Genomic DNA, 26,524 nt, shown 5'->3' with positions numbered 1-26,524 from the left:
GATGCTGGTAACAGTTACAGACAGCACAGTGAGCAACAGCTGGCCTTCACAGGTGGAGAAAAGGGAGTTACACAGTAACTTCACAGGTAATTGGAATGGAACAGTAGGGACTCTTTGGGAGTGGAAACTCGCAAGGCCAGCAGCACCTAAGTAATTATACCAATAACAGCATGTAAAGCTGAGACAACTTAGGAAACGGTAGAAGAAATATGTATGCGGGTGCAGATGTAGAAAACCTGGGACTAATAGGGAAAAGGCAACTAGGGAAAAGTTGTTTCTTTGAGATATGAAGGGCAAAGAAAGGGAGAGGTCAGGGTAGATGGTGGAAGCATGGGAAAAAAATCAAGAAAAGGTACAGTAAAAGGGACCAGTTGTATACAAGCAAGCTGCTTATCTGACTAAGCCTTGTATTCCATACCTGCAGGCTACCCAATCTTTTTATTAAACCTTATTTCTACCAAATTTCTGCATGATTCTGGGGAGAGGATGAGGGCAGAATGAAAGAGAGAGAGCACTGCAAGTCACGGGATTTGTATACCTGTATGTTTTCATTAGCAAACTTCAATCTTGATCTGTTGGAAAGGAAGAGAAGGATTGGGCTATCTGTGTTCCTATTTATGGGAATGATGTTTGTGCATATGTGGATGACAAGCAGTGAAGACATCAGTCTCTGTGTTGTCTGTGTGGCTGATGACATTAGTGTTGTGTGTGTATCTGCACCTTTGCAATACATATTCTGCTTGGGTTTTGGCTGGACTTGCAAAAAGTAACAGCATCAGCCACAGCTATCAGTCCAAGACAGAAGATACTGCCTGGGTCTTAGATTGCACCAGATTTGTCTCTAGTAGAAGAAATCTCTGTCATCACAGGATTCAGCTGCTCCTTAGCATTGTTTGCCCTCAAGTTATATATATCCTGATAGCAGGGTCTCAGTGTACGCTAAAAGACGTCCAAATAAAAATGATCCTGTGGAAGTCACATAAAGAAAATTCACCTCACATGTCACTGTCCTTCAAAATTGAGATGAACTTCAAGGGAATAAAAAATTAAGGATCTGAATTTGGGAGCTTGTGGGGCTAGAGTGGGGCAGTAAAGCTGAAATTAAGCCTTCAAACTGTCTTCCTGAGGCTTACAGAGGCTGGAAGAAATATTGCCAGTTCTGATGTTGATGGGGTAGAAAACACCCTACTGCAGGGGAACAGATCATTCAAAGCCAATATTTAAACTGATGACACTTCTTTCCTAATTGAAATTAGGACAAAGAGTTGTTTTTGTTGATGTTTAAATTAGGGGCTGCACTAGTTCAGCTTCAGCCAGGACTGAACACAGATGGTTCAGTTCTGAGATTTCCATGATGGATAACATGCAACAGTTGATAACGCGACTCATCTTTCCACAAGCAATAATGGTTTTCAAGAAGCAATCCTGAGAAGTGAACAGAAAGCCTATTGATTTTCAGTAATGGATGCTTATTGTGCTCCTTTTGTGTTTTACAGCTTCTGAGGCACCTCACTGAAACCAAGGGGGTTTTTTTATTTGGATGAGTAGATTCTCAGAAATCAACAAGGGGAAAATTCCTAAGCATCAGCTTATCCTGGGCTACTTGGTTCATCTATCATTACTTATAGAAGTAAAATTAAAACCCTGGTTATTCTACCTGATAGGGAAGGGCTCATGTTTGGATCCCAACTCATAGGAAAGTGTATTTGAGTGCTGGTATGGATATAGAAATTGCTGTAGGGGAAAGTCTGCAAACCTCTATTGTATAGTTCTTGGAACTCGATACATACCTTTGATCAGACTGAAGTCCCAAGGGCACAATTAATTACCGGCAAAGTTTTTATCCAAAAATAAGTTACTTACTGAGTTAGTGCTTAACATTCATCTGTAATTTCAAATTGATTCATTACTCAAATGAAAAATAACTTTTTAAAAACATTCAGAAAAGGAATTAAAAACAATGCCTGTAACAGTCTCATATAATGAAATCTACAGTTTTGCTTGACATTTTAATGCATAATAAATTACGTCATGGGTTCTAGTTTCCCAACAACCTCACCATCATGGATAATTGTTCTTGAATGCTTACCACAATAACTTGATGCAGTGAAGACAACAGGAATAATTGTTGATCGTGTGCTGGAAGGGTGACCCACTCTTAAGTTTCTTTTTTTCGTATATTTTCTACAAAGGTTTTCAAAATTAATTATGACATTTGCGTTTCTTATGATCTGATTTTCTAAAACATGTCCCTGTGGGTTTGATTTTTCAAACACTGTATCTCAGTGCACTCAGGCCCTGGGGGAACGCTGTGCAGCAGATGCTTTTGAAAAAGCAGTCACATGTTTAAGTACATGAAGAGGAATTTTTTCTTAACATTGCTAAAGAGAGCAATATCTCACTGGATTTTGGTGAGATTTTTCACTCCTTAAATGCTGGTAAGTTTCTCAAAATCTTCCTCAAAGTAAGATCTGCCGTTTCTGAAAATTCTACCTCCAACATCTGGCATGAAACTTTCTATGACAGACTTTTGGAGACAAGGACCTGTTCAGTCAGCCTAACATACTTAGTACTACCAACAACTACACCTATATCAATTTTTTAAAAACTGTAACAAAGGTTAGCACAAAATCAGGATCTAAAGAGCTCTGAAATAAGCAGTATTCAGAAGACAGATCATTAACATCAGTAAGAATTTACTTCACATTCCAAGTAGTTTTCTTCCTATAAAGTTATTTCTTATTATTAATAAAGTGGTAGCTTCTACAAGCCTGATAATAAAGCAGGATTCAGTGGTGTTAGGCATCAAACAGAATTAAAAGACTGTTACTGCCCCAAATACATTGTCAATTAACTAAAGGTAATATTTATAAAAGCGAAGATCAGAGCTCACAAAGATTTTAAGTTTCACTTACACCTACACTCAGAATACAGCATAATATTTGGAAGATAAAAGCAAATCTGACAGTGCTATGTAGTGTCGTATAAACGTATGACAAGCCCCAGCATTTTATTGCCTGATACAGCAAGACTTTTTATTCATATCAGATTGAAGTTCAATGGTTTTCTCTTTCACTTTATCTTCATGTTCTTTTAAAAACCTGGGGGAAAGAAACAATGCTTTAGAGAAAAAAGTCAATAATACCCATAAGAGATCAAATAAAAAACTTTTTCCCAAGCCTATAGAATTGTCCAGAGAATAATAGAAAATGATAGAATGTTGCAAACTAACAAACAAACAAACAGAAAAGTACAAATACGGTGGCTCCATCACAAAACTGCCTTTGTTCATTTAGTTAGAAAAATTTAGTTAGTGCTGACTGTTAGCATTTATTTTATGTTATGGAGACTCAAAACAGTGACTTCTATTTGTTATTTTTGAGGCTGGAACAAAACAAAACCATATCTAGCTACCTACACATTTATCAATTACCTGACACTTTCACAAAATTTCACTGATTTCAGCAACAATATTAAAGATCTGCCAACTCATTACCAGTGTCTTTATTTCTGTAAGTAGTTCAGAGAGGACATATTTTCCTGTATTTTTACCTCTAGCCTTTATATAACTTCAAAAATCCATTTCTCCCTGTCTCCCAGTCCCCAGGCAGACAGTAGAATTTGAGCTGTAATGAGCAGAGGGAAGAAATAAGCATATCCAATGTCCTGCTGCAAAGAGGCAGCAGCATCCATTTTCAAGTATATTTCTCCAAACCTTCAAGACATTCTTGCAAGACCTATCACAACATCCTAGGCCCTCAGCTTTCCTAGCAACAGTTCATGTGTTTCTGGACCTATACAGAGCTTTGCTAGCTTAACATAGGACTCTTTATGCACCTGAGCAACTACTCAGTCAGAGCAACAGGGTCAGGCTACAGACCAGTTTAAAAGGAACAAATATTTCATCACTCTAAGTTCCTATAAAACTAATTTAACCAAGAGAATTCACTCTGTCATCAATGATGGGGCAGTCAGGCACATAAAGAACTCATAGACTGTGTGTTTCTTCTTACCTAGCTAAGTGAAGCACAGACTTATCCACATTGTACCCAGAACATGCACTGCATTCATAGAAAATTAAATTGTAATCCTACAATCAAACAGAAAGACCATTTTAATTACTTTTGCACAATATCTCATTCCAGTTTTAAAAAAAGCAATGCAGATAAACTGAAATATGCAAATAAAGAAACAGAAATAGATCATAGGAAAAATTATAATTTAACTCTAGAGCTAACAGTAAAGAGTAACAAAAGAAGTCCAAGCACTAGTCACAAACAACAACTATATGATTCTCTTACCAGATATTTGTTCTATACAGTAGCTTTAGCTATAAGAGCTGAAACACAAACATGCCTTGTAAGGTACTGAAGTCTTGTGAGCTTTCCTTGTGACAGTCAGGCAACTACTACATCACTGAGTGCTGGACAAAGCAGGAGAAAAGAATTCCAGTAACTTTTGTTTCATCTTTTTGTATATGTGAATTTTTTCTGCACTTACTTTTGCAGTCAGCCTGCACCTTTGATTTTGCACCCCCTGGGAGCTTTGCAATTAAGAACAGTAGATAAATGATCAAGTCTTGGAGAGATTCTCAGCACTTCAGCTGAAGTCTTGTCACCATAAATGCAAATGCAAGAGATTATCTGCACAAAAGCCTGACCTGGCAGTTGTGACTGCAAAGAAGTTTGAAAGGGAATGACAGATAATCCTCCAAAATAGACATCTGTCTACCTCCACAACATACTACATTACAGCTCACCTACACTGCCTCTATGGTTTTAGAACATGTCCTTTTACCCATCCAGATTTCAAGGTTCTATTCACTTTCCACTTTTCTAGGTGTCTTATTGCTATTTATGGCAGTAACTTAAAATTCAAATAAATAAGTCATACCTTAGGAAATCACAATCACATCTGCAAATTTTCATTTGTTTGTTATAAACTGTGGCTACTGCATTAGTACTTATTTAATCACTCTTCATAAGACACTTACAATTCAATTTCAAAGGTTCCCATTAAAATGACCAGGTATTCCAGTTGTGGTTTGGGCTTTTTTATATGTATACACCATGCTTCAAAATTCACACCACTTTTGTAATTTTTTTTTGTCTTCACAAAATTTCATAGACACAAAGTGAGGAAAAGAAATGTCATAAATATGGTAGTTTATTTTAGCATCATTAACAAAGGGCTTCAGTGTTAACAAATGTTAGTTTTGTACATGTCGCCAATGGTTATATTGTTTGTTCTAGTGAAAAACAGGATTGAACCACTTGCAGTAATTTCTGGATGGCCATATAAGCACAGAAGAGCAGAGAAGGAAGTAATCAGGCAATGTTAGTGTTGGATAGCTTTTTTTTTTTTTAACCAGTGTTCTGTATAACATTTACAATTATGTAACCCTATGATTCTCTTGCTTTTCTCAGAAAAGGTTTAAGATAAAATTTGACTGGGTCAAATTTCTTGCTAGCTATGCAAACAGAAGTTTGAAATAAAATTTACACTCTTCTTTCTGCTCAGCTGATCAGAACTCTAATAGAAAACCCACAGCTACTTTATGTCAGTCAAGCAGAGAGTGATACTACTCTGACATCTTCCCCACATACAACAGAATGTCACTAGAGGAGAAATCCCAATGATGACATCGTTTATGCTGGTATGAACCTAAATGGAAAGATAGCAACTTAAACTCAATTGATAATAATGGCTTAATTCTGTCTGTCTGGCAAAAGGTTTTCTGTGAAAGGGGAGATAGTCTGGAAATGCAAAGTGTCATTCCTTTGATTCAAAGAGGAAACTTTAATTGATAGCATACCCAAGGAGCACAAGTAGCAGAAAGAAGAACACATACAATTAATAAGCCAGGAAATGTCATCCATCTCCATCCAAGAATTAGCTATTGAACCTTGGAGACCACTGCCAATTACTTCATTTTAAAAACTTACCTACAAATCAGCAGACATTTAAAGAACACAGAGGAAAATTAATTATTACTAAAGGCAGCTGGGTGATTTCTGTCCTGTATAGTATCACTCTGAGAATAGCTCCCTCATTAGCAGTATTTATATAACAATGCCGCTGACAGGTTGACAAAGGAGACACTGTAGGAACACACAGAAACAGTGCTCATCCCATGTCTGCAGTCAAGGCAGACAAAGGCATTATTATCTTATTTTATAGTTGAGGAAGTGTGACAGAGAAGGATTTATTGACCTGTTTAAGATCTCTCAGGAAACATGTGCAGGGCCAAAATAAAATCATTCTGAGTATGAGCATGCCAGAGCAGCACCTTTACCATAAAGCATTTTATTTTAACAATTGTCAGTGGCTACACTAATCCATTGAAATAGAACATTAGCTGTTCCTGGATGCTCACAATATGTCTGAATATTCTATGTATTGTGCTTATATGATCTCTTGATCAGTAGATTGAGCTAAGCTAAACAGAAATTTGATAAATGGAGTTTTCTTTCTGGATCCTCTGCTGAAAAAGTCAAACGGACTTCCACGATCCCTATGGTAATTCCATTCCCCTTTCTCAAGGTGTAACACACACTGCAACTTCCAGTCTTCTCAAATGATGAGGACTCTCTTCAGGCTGCCATTCTTCCTTTTAATAACGAACTGTGCTGCCTGCCTTGCAAAGGAGTTATGTGAATTCGTAGTACACTGACTTACAAGGTGTTGGACAAAAGCAAAACAAGGGTTAACACAGCTGGGCTGGAATGGCCTCTGAAAGTACACATTCCTTTCTGACGACAGGGAAAGCTAGGTAAAACCAAACCCATCCTGTGAGACCTTGAAACAGTTCTTAAAACTGTTGGACTTCAGGGTCAACAGGCTAATCTGATTCTTTGTCTGCACAAGAACAGGTTGTTTTCACCAAATATGGCTGTATTTGTATCATCTCAGCATCTAGTCCTGTGTATTTTGGATCATGTGTGAGTAATCACTGTAGGTGATTATTCACAAAGTAAGTAACTCAGTTGCATTCACAAATAGAGACAGTGGTATGTGGTTTCATAGGAATTACATGATCATTTAGCAAGAATTAATATTTCATTAAAATTCATGGTTATTATTAGCTCAGCAGGCAAATTATTATAATTTAATTATATCTATGCTGCTTTTCAACTAACCCATTGTCATTAATCATTCCTTAACTACCTCAGGCAGCACATTCACACATTCAAATGAGTCATTCAGATCCATTCATTTGATTATAACCATCTTATTTGACAACTTTCTTTGTTTTACTTATGCAAAACGTTTTATTTTTTTGCATGACATGTTAGAATTAATAGCCTGGTGGGCTGTGAATTCTATATACTAGAATGATTCATCTCTGTTTTAACTAGTACAATTTTTTTAGAGAGTGAGATGACACGTAAGACACCTACTCTCTGTCCATTTAGCATTTCTGTGTCACTTGTTTTTTCACAGAAGGATTCAATGTTACACCCTGGAGTCCCTTCCAACCTCTAGGGTCTCAAAGCTATTGGTATTTCCATGCATAAAAGAAAATAAAGCTGATTTCCTACAGGGAGAATCTTTGAGGGATAAAGTTCAAGACTGATGTTGCTCTCCTATTAAACCACAATAATGGATACAAACCTGAATATGGAGGTATGATTTCAAAAGGCTGTATGAATAACCAGATTAAGATAAAAAGAGATCTGGCCCTAATTCTTTCAGTTATAGAGAGGTGCCTAGCAGCAATCTTTCCTGGAAGAAAAATTCAGCTGCATTTCAAATTTTGAAAATACCCTTTTTGATTATTAGCAAACAGAGCTGTAAATCTATTTTTAAAGGAGAAACATGTAAATATGTGAAATCCAGCACATTGTTTAATGTAGGTATATTTCTACCAATTCAGTTAATTTTTCATGAATATTGTAATGACTTAATATTAAATAAATGAATATTCTGCAGGCATTGATGTTCAAACTATATGCACTGCATAGAAAGATTCAAAAGAAAATTTGATAGGCATGGCACACAGGAATATAAACAAGTATCTGGTATTTGCAGTCCCTTTAATGCTTAAATTATGCCCATGGATAACCAGTGCTGTGGTAGATGCAGACTGCTAACTCATTTTATCTCCTTGATGGAAAGTTACTAAAAGTAAACATGTTTTCTACTCCTACCACAGGAGTAACAGATGGTCTTCTGTGGTTTTACAGGAGGTAGGAGGGAGAAAAGGTCCCCAAATTATCTCTCTGTTAAGAATCCATGCACAGAGAAAAGGGAGAAAAAAAGAGAGAGAAAAAAAGAAGGGAAGAAACAAAAGAGAGAGAAAAAGAGAAGAGACACAGGAGAGAGACAATGAGAGTGAATTCTTAGATTTCTTTTTTCTCCACTCACTTTTTGGGGTTTTTTTTTGGTTGGTTGGTTGGTTTGGTTTTGGAGTGTTTTCTTTTAATCTACACAGTGTTATAACTACTATAATTATCAACACTTACATCACTGAGAGCTGAATTGATGAGTGTGATGAGATTCCTAATCCTTAAAAATACTCATCTGATCAAAATTAATCTGTGTTTCTATGAATTAGACACATTGAGACTCCATTTTAAAACCTTCACCTTCAAGCTTTCTAAGGGGTTCCCTAAGTACAGCGAACCTTACCTTAGCAAGATGCTCTCCCATTCCCATAGGGACCTCACGTTCCTTTTCATTATCAGTTTTATTACCCAACAAAAGGACAGGCACATTCTCCCCAGTTGCCTCCTGCAGAACAAAGAACAAATATCAACTGAATGAGGCACTGTATTTAAAAAAAATCACAGATCAAGAGGATAAAAACTAACAAATGTCACACTATGACAAGACATTTAAGACTTAACACATGAGCCAGGCAAGTGACACTTTACTTACAAACATGTCAGGAGTTAAAGTTGGATAAAAGACATGAAAAAGACAGAATGCTTAGATTACACTAACTTGGCATTTTTTTAATAACAGCACAGAAGCTCATTAGACTCTATATTAAAATGGGAGAGAGAAAACCACCATACTACACAGGCTCAGACATTGCGTGTTTATTGCCATTGCTTTTCTAATTACATGGCCAAGAAAAATAATGACAACACCTGGGTACAATTATGCCAAATGAATTACATTAAATAGTGGAGAAATACACAGAATAGGCCCCCAAAAATACATAGAATAGACAGAAATCAAAATTCATTCTAAAAAGGGTTATAATTATCACAGTGAGTGCCTTCATAAAGTGGGCTGAATGCTACAGCAGTAAATGGACTTGGCCGTATGTCCAACTTAGCAACAGTTTGCAGCAAACAAAATTAGTCAGTAAAGAAGAGTGAACTATTACAGCTTGGAAAAAGGCTTTAACCACAATGTTCAGTCTTTCTGAATCAAAATCTAAAAAGCTCTTCTAGCTTTTACCATTCTGAATTAAGTCACTGATTTATTAAGATCATATATTTCATAAGGGCCTGCTCTTATCAAATGCATGCTAACATTACTTAAGTAAGATTACTCATGTGGAATAACTATGCCTGTTTGGAAACATTTGAATGACTGAGTCCTAATTTGAACTCACAAAGCCAGCTCTTGGTCTTTATGGAAAATGGAATATTACATTATAGCACATTCCCAATAAAATCAGGCTAAATGATCTTTACATATCAATTTGTCCCGTACTTTTTCAGTGAGCAAACAGGAAGTCATGCTCTGTTCTCGCTGTGACTCAGCCCTTTATAGCAGCAGCCTGAGTTTTATTTTTTGTTCTGGCCACAAGCAAATTCAGCTGCTTACACTCTTAGTATGTTTTAATTTTTAGTTTCCCCAAGTCACTCAGTGGCACAGTCTAGGATTTTATTTTCATGTGGTTGAAAGAATGATTCCCAGGAAACTGAACTGTCTATCATGAGACAGTTTCATAGCACTAATGTAGTACTTTGTAGCACTTCAAACCATATTTTTAAGTTTATGGCTTATGTTCACAATATAGTCAACTTCCCATGAGCTACATGGTTTGACTTGGCTGTCAAACTGCTAGTGATGATCAGTGATCATCAGATCACCATCACTGATCCAAAGCACCTCTCAACACTAGCAGTGATCCAATGGGAGTCATGAGCTAAATTACCTTTATGAGAAATCAGAGGATTCCATGCTGGGATTTCCCCACACCCATATCTGAAGTCCTTAAAGAAGCCTGGAATTATGATTCTTTTTCACAGATAGAGATTAAAAACACCTTTAGTAATAACCGTGCAGACCAAACTCACTAGCAAAAATGTACTTGTGACAACACATGAAACATACTGCTCTCTGTGTTTTGCCCTGCTAAGAGCCCTTGTTCAGAAGAAGGTAGAGAATAACGACACTAGAGTTTAGATTTAAAGTTATGTCATGTTACCTCAATGCTTATCAGCCACTGCCTGACAGCTGTGAACGTGTCTTTCGCTGTTATATCATACATCACAATGACACCGTCAGCTTTTCTGAAAAACTGCTTGGTAATACTTCGGTACCTACAAGTAAGAACGTGTTTATAGCTCTCTTCAACAGAAGCAGCAATCTGACACAGAAAAATTTACAGTAATTCCCCCCTCTACCCTCCATCTCCCAAAGGAATATGTTGCCATACAGTTTCTTCTATTCATCACCTTAGTAAGGGTAAAAGCCCTCTTAATGTGGTTCACCTATGCATTCTAAAATTCCATAAACTAGACAAGAGAGAAGCTGTAATATTGATCTTCACTGCAGATCCTGTTTGAAAGGTGAAGCTTATTATAAATCATAGTAAGCAATCCCATTCTTCTTGAAGCACCAGACCCCACAAATTACTGCAAAGACAAATAATTTGTTTAAAAAAGAAAAGACTTTTTAAAAAAACTGTTTGGAAAAGTTCCCCCTGCCTTCTTTAATTGATTCTGGGTTAAGCTGGATAACCAGCTGCATATCTCACCTTCTCCTACCCTCTTTCGTTTTAAGATTGGAGGAGAAATTTCCCCTTCATTAAATGCTCTTTAGTAACAGAAAATTACACAACAGATTAGGAGATGGGGAAAGAAATTACCGCTGAAAACTTAAAGAAATTTGTAGTTCTTTGACTACAATGGGATTGTTTTGGTAAAAAGAACCCTCTTTGTTATCTGTTAAGGCATTTTCTGTCATATAAATAATTCTAGGTGTATTTTAAAATCAGTCTTCCACCTAAAGAAATTGTGCAGTGTTAAACTTTTAAAGTTCAAACAAGAATCTCTTTTACAGATTGTCAGTTTTTCAATGGACTTAGCAGCGCACTATTGATGCAACGGAAGGATTTAAACTGAATCCACTGGCTCTATTAGGAATTTGTTCCTCTCCTGAGAAGCAGGATTAGGTCCATGCTTACTAATCTTCAAACAGACAATTCAAGGAGGCAAAACCTTAAAATGTGTACTAGTTTTGACTGGGATAGAGTTAATCTCATCACACAGTCTTCATTTCAAACAATGAGTCTTGTCACTTTCACCCCTCCAATTTTCTCCTCCATCCCATTGGATGGCAGAGTGAAGGAACAGCTACACAGCTTAGCTGACTATTAGGGTTAAACCACAACAGTGTGTTTCTCACCGTTCCTGGCCAGCAGTGTCCCAGAGCTGCAGCGCTACTTGGGTATTATCTACTGTGACAGTTTTCACGTTGTAATCCACACCTACAACAGAAATGCAAGGTAAGTTGTCTCCTTATATGCCATTTGATCTCTGAAAAATGGATCCAGCAAATAGCAAATATTCCAGAAAGGTTACAAGATAGATATTACATTAAGAATTATGTCTATAGTCTCCAACTATCAGAGGACAACAAGAGCTTTTATTTGTCTGAAGTTCTTCAGTAATAAAATAATAAATGTTAATAGCATAGTTCAGTTTTGTAAAAGCTGTAAGGTAAGTCAATTTCCAAATTAGGGAACATGAGTCAAGGGTCCATTTGATAGTCCACACCAGTCCAAGCCATTTAGCCTGGAATTCATGCTGTATAACTTCAGTTGTATGAAATTTGTTAGTTTAGTCAGAGCTAACCACATAAGCACCTTCTGCAATTCATGGAAAAACACAACGCACAGCACAGGGGACAGTGGAACCTAAGAGAAATGCTGAAGATAAATGGACAGAACATGTGGAGAACGTCCTACCTACCCTGTTCAGAATATAGAATATGAGCTCACTACAGTTACATGAGTCCCCTAATTAAGGGGCTAAATGGAAGTGAGATAAAAATTAATTTATCTAAACTTTTAAATGAATCCTCTCCCAGTTTCCCTAACCTGTGAAGATATAAGTATCTTCTGGATATTTATAACAATAATTAGAGTCTTAAATGTCAATGAGTCACTACCTCTTCCTAATGACAATCTGCATTTTCTTGTATCACAATGTATGTATCACAAAATCACAGAATCATTGAATAATTCAAGTTGGAAGGGATCTCAGTAGGGCATCAACCATTTCTTTGGGGCCATTTTCCACATCAGTGGGATTTTTGCCACTGGTAGTAATGAAAAAGCATCTACATCTGCATTCCTTCAACAGACAATTACAAAATCTGGATGGAGGACACATCCATTGCTTATATCTCAAGGGAAGAAATTTGAACTGTTCTGTAGAAATTCAATGAGAACACTCTTATCCAGGTTGTTCACTTGACTTTTCAACTGCCTGTATCTTGCCAGCCATAGTCCACACCTATGAAACTCATTGATGTGAACATTAAAAATCAAAGCTATGACAAATACTTTCTTGCCATTTTCTTTGCAAGAACCCTGGATGTCCAGCCAAAAGATGAAAAAGGTCAGACTAATTCCTTTTCTTCTGGAAAATTTGCACACACTGTGTAAGACCTCAGAGTCTAGAGAAGTGTATTAGGCACTTACAAAACAACATGGATAGGGCATAGCATATAGGTCTATAGGATATATGAATAGACAATTGCATATAGGTGTCTAAGCTCCCATTCCACTTAATAAAGATGTAGTCAATGAAAACCTAGAAGTCTAGGAAATTACTAAGCTCACCTTGAAGTGGGCATCAAGGGTCAGGTTAATTGGTGCCTAGGCTCTTCTTTCTGACTGGATTAATTTGGAGAGGATGGCAGGGTAGAATTCAACTGTTTGCTCACAGGCACCTACTGCTATCTGAGATGCTCTTCGGTAATCAACATATCTGTTTCAATATGGCAGAACATCCAGGAGACCTGCTCTCTTCCAAAGCAGCAGGAGGACAGGATATCCATTTCAGAATAGTGAGATCTATAAGAAAATTCCAGCTTCACTGAAATCAGTAGGATTTTTGTGATTTATTTCAGTGCTGCCAAGATTTCACATCTCCATCAATTATCTGCTTCACAGCTTAGGAGGACTCACTTTGCATGTCCTACTTATACAATATCTGTATGCTTCTGTTTTATAACACAGGGCCTAATCTCAGTAGAAGCCGCTAAGTACTGTTGGAACAAAAATAATAATAGGAATAATGTTTCTTAAACTTACCTACAGTAGCAGCTGTGCCTGGGAAAAAACGATCTTCACAAAATCTTCTTAAGAATGAAGTCTTTCCCACACTCGAATTGCCCACAAAAATAATCTTGAATAAGTGCTCTGGGACAGAGTTTATTCTCTCCTCCTTCAAGTAATAGCAAAAATTAGTCTCAAACTGTTCTATAAATCTTGTTGCCTCTCCAGTTTAAGGCTGAGATGAGAAAAAGAATAGTTTAAATCCTATCATGTTCTCCATTACTCACGAAGCAATATTCTGTTTCTTAAAATAACTCAGCATTTCAGATGTTTGCTATGCATCATTCCAGATCATTTGAAGTGCAGTGATTTGCACTGAGCTCTGGAAGTATACTGAATATGAACCTTTGCATGACACTGCATTGAAAAATGAATGAAACTGCCAAAATAAAACAGTTTATGTTCATGGCCACAAATCAAAATTTATAAAGCTTCACACAGCTCTGCTCAGTACCTTCACCCTATACCAATGACACAGAGGAAACAGCACATCTTCATCTACATAACAGAAGCAAAGTCATAATTTTTTGGCTTATGCCACCAGATTCTTCTCTCTGCTACTACCATGGAGCCAAGAGCTTCCATCCAATTACTGCATTTCTGCATCTGTTCAACATTACAGGCAGAAGCAGGGGGGAAAGAGAGAGACAGAGAGAGAATTAGACCAGTTAATCAGGCTGTAAACATTCAGCTATGTTTCTGTCATTTCATTTTTTAAGCAGAAGGAACAACGATTTGTTCTGCTTATCCAGGTCCTGTTTACTGCAGGCTAAGCTAAGTGGATGCTGGAGAGAATATTTATATCCTCTGTCAAGTAGGTCATTATTGCTTTGTATGTAGATCAGAAGTTGCTTAGGGAAGGACACTGTAGCACCAGCTGGTTTGCAGGGAGTGCCCTAGCAGGTCTTTTCTATTTTATGTAAAGGTGAAGGAAAAGGGAGTTTGAAAGTTTGTTTGCAATGCTGCAGAAGGGGAGCAAGATCATGATGTTATTGGCATTAGTATGTTGAGTTGGGGGCTGTGAGGAGGGAAAGGAGGGAGGGAAAGGCCCTCTGCCAGTCATTTGAGGTGCAGAACTCTCAAGACTGCTGCCTTCATGAAGACATAAGAACTGAATTCACTGCCCAACAGTCCTTTGAATGAGACACTGAAGTCTGGGCTTGGAAGTGTATTCTACAAATATACTGAAGTCTTATGGAAAGAAGAAACAGAGAGCTGCGCTTTGGGAAAAAACCCAAACAACAAAACCCCAAGCTGCTGTCTTCCTTAGTATGAAAAAAAAATAAAATCATTCACTGCTGGAAATTTCGGGGACAAAAGTACATGCCTCTTTCATGAGTTGGGCTAGTAGCCCATTACAACTATACAGAGGTTTCTTATTCTCCTTTTCTATTAAAATCCCAAACACCACTGCAACTATATGCTACTAGTAGTACACATACATTTATATAAAGCACATTTTCAGTTCTGCTGAAAAACATTCCCAGCTTATTAGACTGTGTGCTCTGGGAAATTAGAAAAAGTTAACATACAATCATCAGCTTGGCAGCATTTTCACAGTGCTTCTGAGAACAATAACTAAATATATGGACTACATGACCTGTAATACCTTGTCCCTAGTGGTCATACACACCTCAGTAGCACTAAGACTCAAAGACACCAAAGGCCTTCAGCTCAACTCTCAGCATAAGTCATTTTTCACTGAGATGTATCAACTCCACTGATGAAATTAACTTTAATAATCAAACATGATTATAAACACACATCTGAACACTATACTAAGGGATAAGCTACTTCACAATCTGCTTCAACGAAGTGCTGATGGCAAAATGGTATAGCAGTAGATGTGAATTTACTTTAGTTTACAATGCAGTCTGAGAAAGTCATCCCTAGATGGGTCTTTTGAGCAGTCCTTATCTAAACAGTAGCCAGGTCAAGTAACACACCTAGCTTTTGTGCAATTTAACACAAATGTGGAAGATGACAGGTATAAACCCAGTGGTTCATATTCCTTATTGAAATAACAGAGGGGAGAGGAATTGCATCTCAGGCAGAGGTTTTGGACAGAAAATTTTGCTTTAATTTCCATTATGGTTCCTTCAGGTGTTTTCCCAACCACATTTCTGCTAATGCTAACTGCAGCTTCATCTGTATAGCCACTCAGAAAAATGTTCTACCTGATTGTCAACTCCCAGATTAAATGGCAGTTGTTGGACAGCACATGGCTGGTGCAGACATTGGTTCTACTCACCTGTAAGATACAGTGGGTCATAAAGGATTAGGAGTTAAAATACTGTGAATATATGGTGAATAGAAAGGCTTAATGACACAGGCTAGGAGCCTGAGTTCTGCATAGTAAGCAATGAGATCACGGAATGAAGTAGTACAAAGCCATTATACACAAGTGCAAGGAATCATTCTGCCCCCTTTGCACAAGTATTTCTAGATCCTACACTCCTTTGTACTGCACAGCTTTTGGGCAGCAAAATGTAAGTGGAGACAAAGACTGGCTGCAGAAGACAGCCTAGTTGACACGTGGCCCTGAGACTCATACCTCGTAACTCATGATGCACCAAGTAGCGAGTTACCTTTTTCTGAAGTTTTCTTCAGCTCCAGTTAAGCATTACATGCAGAGCTGACCTGAAAACACTTACTAATTGAATACCGCTTCTTCTAGCTCAGGCATGCTGTCAGGAGAGGGAATAAGTGTGCAAGGACTGTATGGAACAAGATTGCTTTTGATATCTAAATCTCATATTCAGAAAGCGGTGAACCCATGAGCCATCATTTAGGAAACACGAAGTTGTATGAGAAATTCATCTGACTGAAACTGCAGCACGTATGGAAGGAGACAATGCACTATTCACATCAAATGGCAGCAGTCAGACACACAGCACAGAGACTGCCCTAAGCAATGAAATGCCATCAAATGAATAGTCCTTGGCAGGCCAAGAGAACCATGCACGTACTTCAGTGCCACATGGACAGAGCTTACCAGAAAGGAGTATGCTGCTGCTGTGTTGTTGGGTTTTTTTTAAAACTAAATTTAAAAAACAAACAAGCAAATAAACAAGCAAAAAACCAATCCAAACTAAAGGCTGGGCTAAATCACTGGCATTTCATAGAGAGAAAACAAACAAGGAATTCCCAGTTCTAAGTAACCTTTGGAAATTAACTTCATGTTTACCCTCACCACATTTCTTTAGAAACTGAAACAAAATGTTTTCTACAACCAGGCGTGAGAAATTTTATGGTTTCTTCTCTCCACTCCCTGCTTGCTGTCAACCGTTTATGGGAAAAAAAGTATAACAAGAAACAAGATCTAGTTCCTACCCAGCTGAGAGGATGTGCTTTCAAGGGGCATGACCGCTGAAACAGAGCAGGCAGGACAGGTTTGTCCTAGTTGCACAGGATGAGGTACCTGACTTTTGCTGTCCTAAAGTCCAATGATGCCATCCTTTGAAAATCTGATACAAAATAAGTCATACAGCAAGCAAAAAGCATGCATCAAATTAAATAATTTCAAAAGATGAAGTTCTGTTCTGTACCTAGACTTTTTATTAAAAGGTACCACTTAGAAGTTATTATGCAACCATGGCATAATTCTACCATAATTTTTAAGATATGCTTGCTTCTTCTAAAAGAACTATATAATTATGACCAAGCAAACCTCTTTTTCCTAATCTTTTTAATACGTGCTTCAAGAATCTAAAAATGAGTAATACCTAACAATGATACTAAAATTAGAAAACAAGCACAGCTAGCTCTGAAGCAACAGCAGTGCAAGCAGAACTTTAAACTCATAAGAAATGTTCCTTCCAGCATATTGTTGTAAGGATTATTACAGCATTGTGAATTCATTGCTAACATGCATATACAAGCTAGAGCTGAAAAAAATATTGGATTTCTACTCACTAATTAAAAGTCTTTTCAAAAAATAATTAAAAAGTAATGATATTTCTCTCATTATTTCTCAGATAATGTAATGCTACCAAAACTGACTCAGAAGTATCAGAATATGAGAAATACCACTTCGTAGCAAAAAAAAAAAAAACCAACCAAACAATTTTTCAAAAAAAGTCTTGCTTCTTTTTTAAGACCATTGCTACCTTTCAGTGGATATTTTTGCATCATCTATTACAAGGCTTAACTTCACTTTTCTTAAACAGGCCTTCAGACATAAGTCTATGCGCACACTGTCTGCAGTTACCGCCTTCAACATTTATCTGCAGTATATTTCCATCTCCCACTGGCTTATTTTGTCATGCTTCAACTTAAAAACAGAAGACTAAATAATTTCAGATTCTAAGAATAACACATTACCCTTCAACACCATTTCATGCTTTCCAAGGTCCCTTAGAATAGAAAAGAACAGGACAGTTCCAGTTGGATGGGACTTACAGCGATCATCTAGTCCAGTTGCTTCACCACTTCAGGGCTGACCAAAAGTTAAAGCCTGTTATTAAGGGCATTATCCAAATGCTTCTTATCCACTGACAGGCTTGCAGCATGGACCACCTCCCTAGGAAGCCTGTTCCAGTGTCTGATCACACTCTCGGTAAAGAAACGTTTCCTAACATCAAGTCTGAGCCTCCCCTGAGGCAGCTTTGAACCATTCCCACACATCCTATCATTGGATCCCAGAGAGAAGGCACCAGCACCTCCCTCTCCACTTCCCCTTCTCAGGGAGCTGCAGAGAGCAAAGGAGTTGCTCCTCAGCTTCCATTTCTCCAAACTAGACAAGCCCAGAGTCCTCAGTTTCTCCTCACAGCACATGCCTTCTAGCCCTGTCACCAGCTTTGTCGTCCTCCTCTGGATGCATTCAAGGACCTTCACATCCTCCTTAAATCATAGGGCCCAGAAATTCACACTATACTCAAGGTGAGGTTCCCTTTGTCCTCTTACATTTGACAGTGTTTCCTTCCCTACAGGCTGCTCTCTAGAAGATGAAGGCGAGTGTTCCATTGATTGCTCTGTGTTTTTCTTATGCATTTCCATCTCAGAAGTACTGTCATCTTCCCCAGTCCATCTGTTCAGCTGCTTATCAACCAGCCTGTCAAGAAGCTGGGGTAGGTGATCTTCTTCAATTGATATTATTCTTTGGAGACGTGATGTTTTAGACATTCCTCCAGTGATTCCAGCATCAGGCTCTTCAGAAAGAACTCCATTCAGTCCAGCAGAATTCCTTCTCTTTGAGTTACTGAAAATATCATCTTCTTCAAATGAATGGCTAGACAGAGAAAGAAAGAAAGTACACCACAAAAACACATTGGAGCTGGGCTCCTACTATTTTATTCTAGTGTAACTGAATTTAATCTCCCATGTTTTTCACTACTCACAGCAAGCATAGTAGATTGAGTCCAATCTCTACTGAAGCAGAATTAGACATGAGATTAACCTCAGTTCTAACCTCATGGAATAGCTGAAGTATCTCTACTGTGATTTTCTCATTTGCCACTCCCCTCCTCCACTCCTGAGGAATAATATAGCCCCCCAACCCAGATCCTTTCTATGTGTAACCTAATTCTGTCTTTAGCAGGTAGGAGGGACATGGGTTTGTTCAACATGGATTAAAAAAAAGGCTAAGTGGGAATCCAGAGTCTTCTCAGGTGTGTGCAATGACCACAGATGCAAGCTGCAATAAAAGAAATGCCAACCTGATACAGGGAACAAAATTTCTTCAACAGACTGCTGCATCAAGGGAACAGGCACTCAAAGTGGCTGTGGAACCTTCAAAAACCCAAATGAACAAGGTCCTGAACAACCTTGACTAGCTAAGGAGTCAGACCTGCTTGAGGAGATTGTACTGGAGACATCAGAGGTCCTTCCTACCTAAATTTTAGCATGATTTTTTGTGCCATAACTGCTTCTGCCAATGATGCTCCACTTCTCAGTACTGAACATACTAAACTGTACCTCTGAAAGCTTTCCCTCCTTACAGTTCATGACCCAGTGCCTTCAGGGTCACTACCTTAGCTACTATTTCAAAGTGAAATACTAAGACTTTCCAGCTCCTCTCGTCTCAGAGGAAGTGCTAGTGTTTCACTGAGATTACCATCTTGTTCCTGTTGATTTCAAGTTTACAACTACACAATTGAGAATCAAATTCTTTGTGTTTTACTAGTTGCACATCTCATACTTTACAACAGGACTGACATTCTCTGCAGTGACAGGAGATGGACTCTTTCAGGAAGTTACCAAGGAAACCATACCCATCATACATGGGGTAATGGGACAGCTTTTGTGCCTCCCAGCATATAGTCATCCACAATGGAGAAATCCCTTGCCTTTGCAGTTTTATGTGAAAACTTGTCACTTTATTTTCAAATTTCTTAACAAGCCCAGCAATCTTATAGACACTTCAGAAATGCATGCTTTGAGAAGTCCAAAGGTATCAGAAAGAAAACATTCCTCATCTTCTTTCTATAAGCCTCGTCATACTCAAATAGGGAACACATGAAAAAAAAGTTCTTACCTGTTAGGCAGCATCTTCCCCTCTATGTATTTCCCAATGACAGACCCTGATCTTTGCTTCCAGCTGGCTTTTGGAACACTTGCTTTGCGTTTCTGCAGAAGTACAGAATACTTCTTACTAATTTACTCTTGTTCATTGTGGTTAACTGCCCTCATTCCTAATGCTTAAATAATGCAATGCATGTGAAAGAAAAAAATGTAAGAAAAAATCCTACAGGTATAAATGCTTCAGAATCCTGACTGATAAACAATCACAACAGGGAAACTCCAGATCTTGCAAGAATTCATCTGCTTTGTAAACTAAGTGGACCACAATAAAACAGCATAATGTCATGAAAAAAAAGTCAGTAGATATACTTTTTACACCAGCAGCTCTTGTAGGACTAAGAACACAAACAACTGTAAACTAAATGATCTTAGTCTCCTTACACCAGGATTCTTCTGGAACTTCTTAGGGGCCCATTCTCTGCTGCTGTTTAAAAAGTTAATATGATCTGCTCTTACCCAGTACCAATAGGTATTCACATACTGATTCAGGTACTCAGTTATTGTACTGTTGTATAAATGTTTCAGGATATTAGCTACCCTTGACTAAACAGATTAACACAATTTAGTCGTTAAATTTTTACATTATTTCATCCTCTTATGATGGCATTCTTAGTTTCTTCTAAACCACATTCATCTCTCTCCAGATAGCTCCAACTTTATAATTTTGAACATGTAGCTCTTAAAACTGTTCAGCAAACTTAAAAATCTTTTTCAAGTGAGAATAAAAGATAATACAAATTGAAAATGGAGCAAGATTTAAGTAGCACAAAAGTCTATCTCTGGCACAGCCTTCTGATCCCCTTTTTTTGAGGCTGTTCTGATATGTGTTTGCTCAACACTGGGTTTGAAAATAATAGCTGGTTACCTGTAAAAACATGTCACGTTCATCTTTGAGATGTTTGTTCATCTCTCTGTAAAGAGAACAAAAGAAACACTGAAGCCAAGTTTTAGAACTGCTGACCCTAATGAGCAGTCACTACAGCCTGAGTGAGCAGAAACAACCTCTGTTGTCAGATGTTTCTACCTATGTCCCCATTACTTGCAGCAGGCAAGATCATACCACATAGAGTCGCCTATGGAAAACTTACTGTAAAATAAGAGCCTTCTCTCAAGCATGTGAAATTTTTAGGTAACTTTAAAATGGGGTCTCCCAAAGGAAATGCAGTCAATGAAGGCAGGTGCAATGTATAGCCCATACAAACTGACTATTGAGCAAACAAAGCCTAACATTGCTGCACGTTAATGAGAGGGCTACAGTTGTCTGAACATAACTCCAAACTTTGAAGCCTATCAATAAGGAGAAAAAATGTTAGCTAACTTTATTTTTATAGCATTTTTCAAACAAGCATTTTGGGGAAAGAACATTTACTCTGGCTCAACTCCTACTGCTTCAGAAACAACAGAGCCTTTTAGCATGCTTCGTGTCCTGCAGCCAGGCTTCTACCACAGAACCAGCTTAGAACAGTTCACTGTTGTTCCATTTCACATTTGACTTTTGGAAAGGAGATTGTCCTGCAATACTGAATTGCCAAAACAAAGCATATCTTTCAGGTGTGTAGCCTTCTACCATATGCCAGAAAAGGGCATAAAAAAGTATTTTGTAATCATTTTTGCTATTTTTTGTGTCATTATCCTACAGCAAGTTGACCTTGACTGGCTGCCAGATATGCAGTCAGCCACTCTCTCACTCCCTTTCCTCAATATGACAAGGGAAGAAAATAAGATGGAAAAGCTTGTGGGTCAAGATAAGGACAAGAAGATTACTTAGCAACTTCCCTTACAGACAAAGCAGATTCAACTACAGGATGATGAGAAACAAAGCCAAAACTAAAATCACCTTCTCCCCAACTCCCTTTCTTCTCAGGCTCAACTTCACTCCTACACTCTCAGGTCTTCTACCTCCTTACCAATCCTCACCGGCACAGGGGCATGAGGAACGGTGGGGTTTGTGGTCAGTCCATAACAGCTTCTCTCTGTGGCTCCTTCCTCCTCACACTGTTCTCTTGCTCCAGTGTGGGTTCCCTCACACGGGTTACAGTCCTTCACAAACTGCTCCATGGGGTGCAGTCCTTTACAAATGGACAGCTTCAGTGTGGATCACCTATGGCCCACAGTTCCTGGCAGGAAACCTGTTCCTGCATGGGCTTCTCTACATGGGCCAAGCTCCTGCCAGGAGCCTGCTCTTGTATGGGCTCTGTCAGGCTACCAGGGACTCTCTGCTCCAGTGCCTGGAGCACCTTCTACCACACTTTCTTCATTGACCGTGGTATCTGAAGGGCTTTCTCACACATTTTTTCTCACTCCCCTCTCAAAAGCGCTTTGCTTCTCATTCTTACAGAGGCTTTCCCAGAAGCACCATCATGGCTGTGGGGTTCTGCTGTGCCCTGTGTTGTGTGTCAGCATGGGGCAGCCCCAGCCTCTTTGGCACAGAGACTGTCAGCACCTGGATACCTACACTCAGTACATATTCCAACATAATGTCATCCTTTAATATACCTCTTTAGAATGATGTAAGAAATTTTTGAATGTAAGGTCTGCATTACCTTAAAAGATCCAGCTGCTTCAGGAGCCCTGACTTCTCTCTCTGTAAGGTTTCTGTCACTCGGTATACTTCTCTGTAATAAAAAGAAAAAATAAAAAATTGTTCTAACCATGGTAAGAACACTGCTAAAATGCTTCCCCCTAGGAGTATCTACATTTGAGATTTCAGCTTGTCCAAACCTGTAGGTTATATTCTGCATGAATGGTTTTTCACTTTAAAACAATTTATTCAATACAAGGCCTAAAGTACCACAGCAGTTTGAGTTAGCAGAGGAAGGAGTAGAGGTTCTTTTTTAAAAAGATATGGTTTTTTTTTTACTTCTTCATCCAGAGAGCTTAATATATGTTGATACTGGCATTTGGAGCATTCAGAGAAGATATACTGCTGAAATACTTCTCACTCGTGGCCACTAAAAAACAGATAATATTTTATACAAAATTAGAGCTTATCTTGCTGCTGGAACCATATGTCAGGCTCACACACATCTACAATCCCTACAATTTCTTTCCAACTCCTGACAGTTATGCAGTCTTTTTAACATTATTTACTTTGACATAATGCAATTTGGTGTCTGGCCTTATCTGGTTTTTTTGCCTTTCAGTGAAGCCGCAAGTTCTTCCTGTGCACTGTCTGAACACTACACCTGCTTCAACAGCTCAGGTCTTACCAGACTGATACAGATGTTTAAAGCAACACTGCAGGTGCAGTTGAGTAGGGCTGAACTCTAATTCCATAAACCACTATTGAATCCAAAGTGCTTTGTAAATGCAGTAGTGTTATTCATCAGTCTGACCACTGGGCAGATTTCCTTTGTAGCTTTAAAATCAGATCATTCCATAGTCTTTGCTCTGGATCTGAAAAGAGAAGCCTCAAAGAGGAAACAAACCACCTTGAGGAGGAATATTTCTACTGTCTACTTCCAAAACACACATCAAACATGCAAACCTAAAAATAGTGTGTTCTAAACATGGTGGCCATTCCTTAACAATAATTAATCAAAATAGTTCATTATTTAAACTCTCAAGAACAAAAATATATATGTAATAACTAAGTAGAATCTGGCATAGAGCTTAAGAGAAAAAGAATATGACATTTGAACATGTTCCGCTCTACCCTGAAATATGTCGAACAACAAAAGCTCTGAGTTATACAGTTCATTGCTGAAATGGAGTCTGGCTAGATATGTCTGGCATTCATGTGCTCTCCATTGGTAGTGAGAGGGTTTTACAGATCCCTGAGCATTTATTTAAAATGAACTTCAGTGAACATTTCTGCCAATTACAGCTTCAGGGTAATATAACTTCTGCTTTGTGCAGAAGGCTGAAGGCAAGACAGGTAGATTGATATGTTACTTAAAGGTCATTTCTATCCCTCAAAATACAAATCGTAAATATTTCTTCTTGATTTTTTTTTAATTCAGAGTCAGAATCTGAAATCCACAAATTTGAACCAGAACCCCTAAAATTATTAAGCTTTGTGTGAATTGTGATAAGCTACATTTTACCTTGCTGGCCAGGCTCCTTGGTTAGAAATTATATACTAGGCATACTTTTGATGAAGAAAAAAGTAGATCCTAGGTGACTCATAGACAGAGTGCATTCTGAGAACCAAGTTTCAGATAGACTTAGCTTTGAGTAGGATGGAGCATCATGTGCCACAGCTGTAATATCTGTAAGGAATCCCACTGGTATTTCAAAGCTAAGACATTAAACTGATTTTTAATTCCAAATAACTTCAACAAATGGAAGGGGGAAGAACACTGACATTTTGAACACAGAAAAAGATTCTGTAGAAGACAGATATGCTACAGAAAGCATGCTGAATTACTTGGGGGGAAATGGCTAGAACCGCACGGGGCTTTGCTGGTGGTGTCTGCTTATGACACAAGCTTAAATCACTGCATTGAATACCCTGAGAAAGAGGCTCACTGCCACACTAAGCAAATGCACTAGAACTACTGCAGCTGGAGACTTACATTTCCTTCTCCTCATGTAGTCTTGATGCCTCCTTCTGAAGCACCTCCAACTGTTGTTGAGCCAGGCTTAGTTCATGAGATGTTCTCTCCAGATCTTTCAACAGCTCCTGGTTAGTCAGCTTCAGCTTGGTGTTCTCTACTTTGGTTTCTTCTTTGCCACTGAGGAGTTCTGTACATTGATGCTCTAGCTGAGGTGGAAGAAAAGAGAGCAGAAAGTATTATAACTAACCAAGGCATCTTGGTTTTGAGGTTATCAATTCAAATCTCAAAGGTTAGTTGAACAGGGAAGCTATTTCTATCAAAGCCAAAATATGAATAAAGCACATATGGTGCTCTTCCATTGCTCTTTGTACAGACATAACTAGGTTACACAAAAACAAAGCCATTCCACTCTATGACTGAATTTCATCCAGTTCAAAAATGCACCAGGACAAACCATAAGAAAAGGTGCTACAGATCAGCAGCACCTAGTTGATATTCACAAGTGCTATTTTAGACCATTTCCCACAAAGGCAAGGCCTACACAGAGTGATTCAGAGGTCTGTCTAAAAACTGAATTAGAGCTTTTTTATTCACTTTTACATTCAATTTCCAAAGTACATCAAAGGAAAGATACACCTTCCCTCTGAAACAGGTAACAGCAGATGACAGTGGTCTCTGGTATATAAAGAAGTTCTACCTGCTTCTCCCTGGCTAACTGAGCAAATTTAGATGGCAGAGCAAAAGTTCGTATTAGAGAAGACACTGCTGACCTAAAAATACAAAAGATTTATTTTATTTTATGTTATGTATGCTCTTTAAGGGATGTAAAATGTACTAGGACCACTACAACGATACCACCTCAATCTTCCAGACCTGGTCCAAACTTACTTCCATCCCCTCATACAAGATTCAGTGCCCTAGATGTTACGCTGGACATCCCCTGTCCCCAGTGCCTCCTTCTGAGACATTCCATCGCACATCCCTTGAGGAACAAGAGATGAGAATACCTTGTATATTATCTAAGCCATATAGTGTAAGCTGACACTTCAAGATCATGGCAGTCAGCAAAAGGCCTAGACAAAGTATCTTGGCCAGTCAACATGGAATCAGACCCGTATTCCAGTTATGCCAGGCAGGAGACCCTCATAAGGGAGAATCCCCCTGACTATGTCCGCAGAAACAACACTGAAGTCATCTGGTTTGGAAGTTCCCTTTCACATTTTTGATAATAATGTCCAACACAGGAATAATTGCACTGCAGTAAAAAAAATTTAAAAAAAAGAAGACTTATGAATGAAGTTTGGAAAAAAGCATTTGTATTACTCCCAAGAGGTTCTCTCATACAATCAAGCATGGAAGTTTTAATGCAATCAAGCTACCATTACTGTCTGCAAGAACAGATTTAATTATCAAAGTACATTTTCATGCTAGAGGAAGAGGTAAAAGCGACAGCGATATCTCTCAATAAGGCAAGCCTTAGACAGTGCACATGGATATCCAGGTGAATGAAAAGTAATATCAGAAAATGAGTAGGGAGAAGGTACTATAAAACCAGATCTGAATAAAGATGAATGTCACTTTCAGAGAAGTTCATTAGAAATTAGAAAAACATATGTAGAAAACACTGCCAATAACTACACTGAGTAGCGCATTCAAATAAATAGGTTAGGTTGATAAACCAGGGGAAAAAAAACCCCAAACCATCAAATACTACATATCAGATTAACAATGGGCCAATCAACTGGTTGAATGACAAAAGTTTCAATTGTTATCAATCATCTGAATAAAATTATCTCACTCATCACATCATCAGAAATAGTGAATTCCAGTAGTCTAACACAGCTTCTGTTCTATAAAAATAAAATGGTATAGTTTAATTTGTATGGTAGTATGAAGATCCTGTCCTTCAAAGGCACCCTTGTTGTGATTCATGCAAATTCATAAGGGAGAGGGGAAATAATAAATAGTAGAA

The 26,524-nt window shown here is 38.2% G+C and overlaps 1 protein-coding gene across 2 annotated transcripts in view; it reads right to left on the bottom strand.

Annotated features, from left to right (window-relative positions):
* Nucleotides 1–2,679: 2,679 nt before the first annotated feature.
* The window catches only part of CRACR2A (calcium release activated channel regulator 2A), a 54,537-nt gene continuing 30,692 nt past the window's right edge, over nucleotides 2,680–26,524 (bottom strand). The window contains exons 8-18 of one of the 2 annotated variants that reach the window (XM_027677687.1): nucleotides 24,571–24,758; nucleotides 22,597–22,668; nucleotides 20,919–20,964; nucleotides 20,007–20,098; nucleotides 18,437–18,761; nucleotides 13,508–13,640; nucleotides 11,593–11,674; nucleotides 10,391–10,505; nucleotides 8,632–8,733; nucleotides 4,014–4,090; nucleotides 2,680–3,101 (exon numbers count right to left, since the gene is read on the bottom strand). In XM_027677687.1, coding sequence (XP_027533488.1) covers nucleotides 3,011–3,101; nucleotides 4,014–4,090; nucleotides 8,632–8,733; nucleotides 10,391–10,505; nucleotides 11,593–11,674; nucleotides 13,508–13,640; nucleotides 18,437–18,761; nucleotides 20,007–20,098; nucleotides 20,919–20,964; nucleotides 22,597–22,668; nucleotides 24,571–24,758 — 1,323 coding nt within the window. In that variant the 3' untranslated portion in view covers nucleotides 2,680–3,010. The remainder of the gene's footprint in view (nucleotides 3,102–4,013; nucleotides 4,091–8,631; nucleotides 8,734–10,390; nucleotides 10,506–11,592; nucleotides 11,675–13,507; nucleotides 13,641–18,436; nucleotides 18,762–20,006; nucleotides 20,099–20,918; nucleotides 20,965–22,596; nucleotides 22,669–24,570; nucleotides 24,759–26,524) is intronic. The other variant, XR_003533331.1, reaches the window with a different exon arrangement.

Source organism: Neopelma chrysocephalum, unplaced genomic scaffold (genome assembly GCF_003984885.1).
Source record: "Neopelma chrysocephalum unplaced genomic scaffold, ASM398488v2 Primary Assembly neopelma1_43, whole genome shotgun sequence".
NCBI classification, from domain to species: Eukaryota; Metazoa; Chordata; class Aves; order Passeriformes; family Pipridae; genus Neopelma; species Neopelma chrysocephalum.
The sequence above is the reverse complement of the archived record's forward strand: the minus strand, read 5'-3'. Positions and strand labels throughout refer to the sequence as shown.